Genomic DNA, 1,489 nt, shown 5'->3' on the forward strand with positions numbered 1-1,489 from the left:
TCCAAAAACTTTAACGTACACGTATAATGAAAGGATTTACCTTTTATTTGAAAGATATGATTCCAATTTCCGAGTAGTAAAGTATTAATAAAATCGGTTTACACTATGGACTTTTTTGTAAATTTTGATGTGGGTTCTCTGCAAAAATACCGTGGATGACGTATCTGGAGTTATATGCACTAGTAATGTTCTATACCTTTGACACGCGAAATCCCCTCTTCTCCAGCAACACAGAAAGGAGAATTCTACTTAGTAAGGGTTATAAAATGCAATTCCGCAAATGTTTCCGCAAGGATTGCAGCGTGTGGAACGAAAATTAGCGTTCTAGAATAAGGGTGTTAATAAATGATGTTATCGCTTGTCCTACTCTTCTAGAGCAGGTCAACTTCAATGTTCCTCGAAAGAATCTTTACAAACCTCTTCCTTTTTATGGGGGAAATTGTAAAACGGAGTATGCAAGAAATGCTCCTATTTCAAGAGCTTTAAATGACTTTAAGACAATCTCGAATTCTATCAACTTGATTTTTCTTTATTTATTATCTCTTTGATCTCTAAATTGCAGACTGCTTTTTGTTTTACATTAATCGTTTAAGTACCTAATTTTTGTCTATAGTCTGTAAGGAAGGTTTGTTTCATATGGCTTCAATAAAACTACAAGAAAATCATTGATATTGATCAAAAAAATTTGCTACTCAATTTTAGATCTGTATGTACTGTTAATTACGTAAACGTTATAGGTCTATGAATTTCGTTTGGCATCCTTTTACGATAATAGTCCCATCATGTTTCTGCAAAACGCATTCGATAAATGCCAATTTTTTCCCCGTTCGAAGAGTATTAGCAGCAACAAAGATGTCATCACCTTCTTTAGCAGCTTTTAAGTAAGTAACATGTAAATCAACCGATACACCAGGTTGACAAGGTTGCGACATTAGGGCGTATGTGGTCACAATATCAACGATAGTAGCTGTAAAACCTCCATGCAAAAATCCACCACGATTGAGATGCTCGGGTGCTGCCTTAAAATGGATTTGCATTTACCTTCGCCGCCGTCGATTATTTGAACCTGAAAAGAAATTAAGCTATAATTTCGTTGTAAATACCATATATATGAATCAAGACCGATAGAATAAAAGATTGCGCTGATCGATGTGAAATTCGGGAGAGTAACGTGAATATGACGTCACAGCAGAGAGCTGAGAGAGATCTGTCAGTATATATTCTTTGCATATGTATATTACACAGGCAATTAAGAAATCTGCTATGACGTCACACTTCTGTAAAAATTGTTGAGAGAGTTAGCGGTATCACAATCAGCGCCACCGTCTGTATTCGTTTCACCATGAATACCCAAGACCGACAGAAAACAAGATTGCGCTGATTGATGTGAAATTCGGTAGAGTAACGTGAATATGATGTCATCGAAGATTTTCCGGTGGAGAGAGCTGAGAGAGATCTATCAGTGTGTATATGTTTTCCATATGGATAT

The 1,489-nt window shown here is 36.1% G+C and overlaps 1 protein-coding gene across 1 annotated transcript; it reads right to left on the bottom strand.

Annotated features, from left to right (window-relative positions):
* Nucleotides 1-505: 505 nt before the first annotated feature.
* On the bottom strand, nt 506-1,147 carry LOC108356745 (acyl-coenzyme A thioesterase 13-like). The gene has a single exon (XM_017607846.1). The coding sequence runs from the start codon at nt 1,035-1,037 to the stop codon at nt 732-734; it is 306 nt and encodes a 101-aa protein (XP_017463335.1). The 5' UTR covers nt 1,038-1,147; the 3' UTR covers nt 506-731.
* Between the last annotated feature and the right edge of the window lie 342 nt (nt 1,148-1,489).

This window comes from Rhagoletis zephyria, unplaced genomic scaffold (assembly GCF_001687245.7).
Source record: "Rhagoletis zephyria isolate East Lansing unplaced genomic scaffold, Rhagoletis_zephyria_1.1 Rzeph_scaffold_64317, whole genome shotgun sequence".
In the NCBI taxonomy this organism is placed as follows: domain Eukaryota; kingdom Metazoa; phylum Arthropoda; class Insecta; order Diptera; family Tephritidae; genus Rhagoletis; species Rhagoletis zephyria.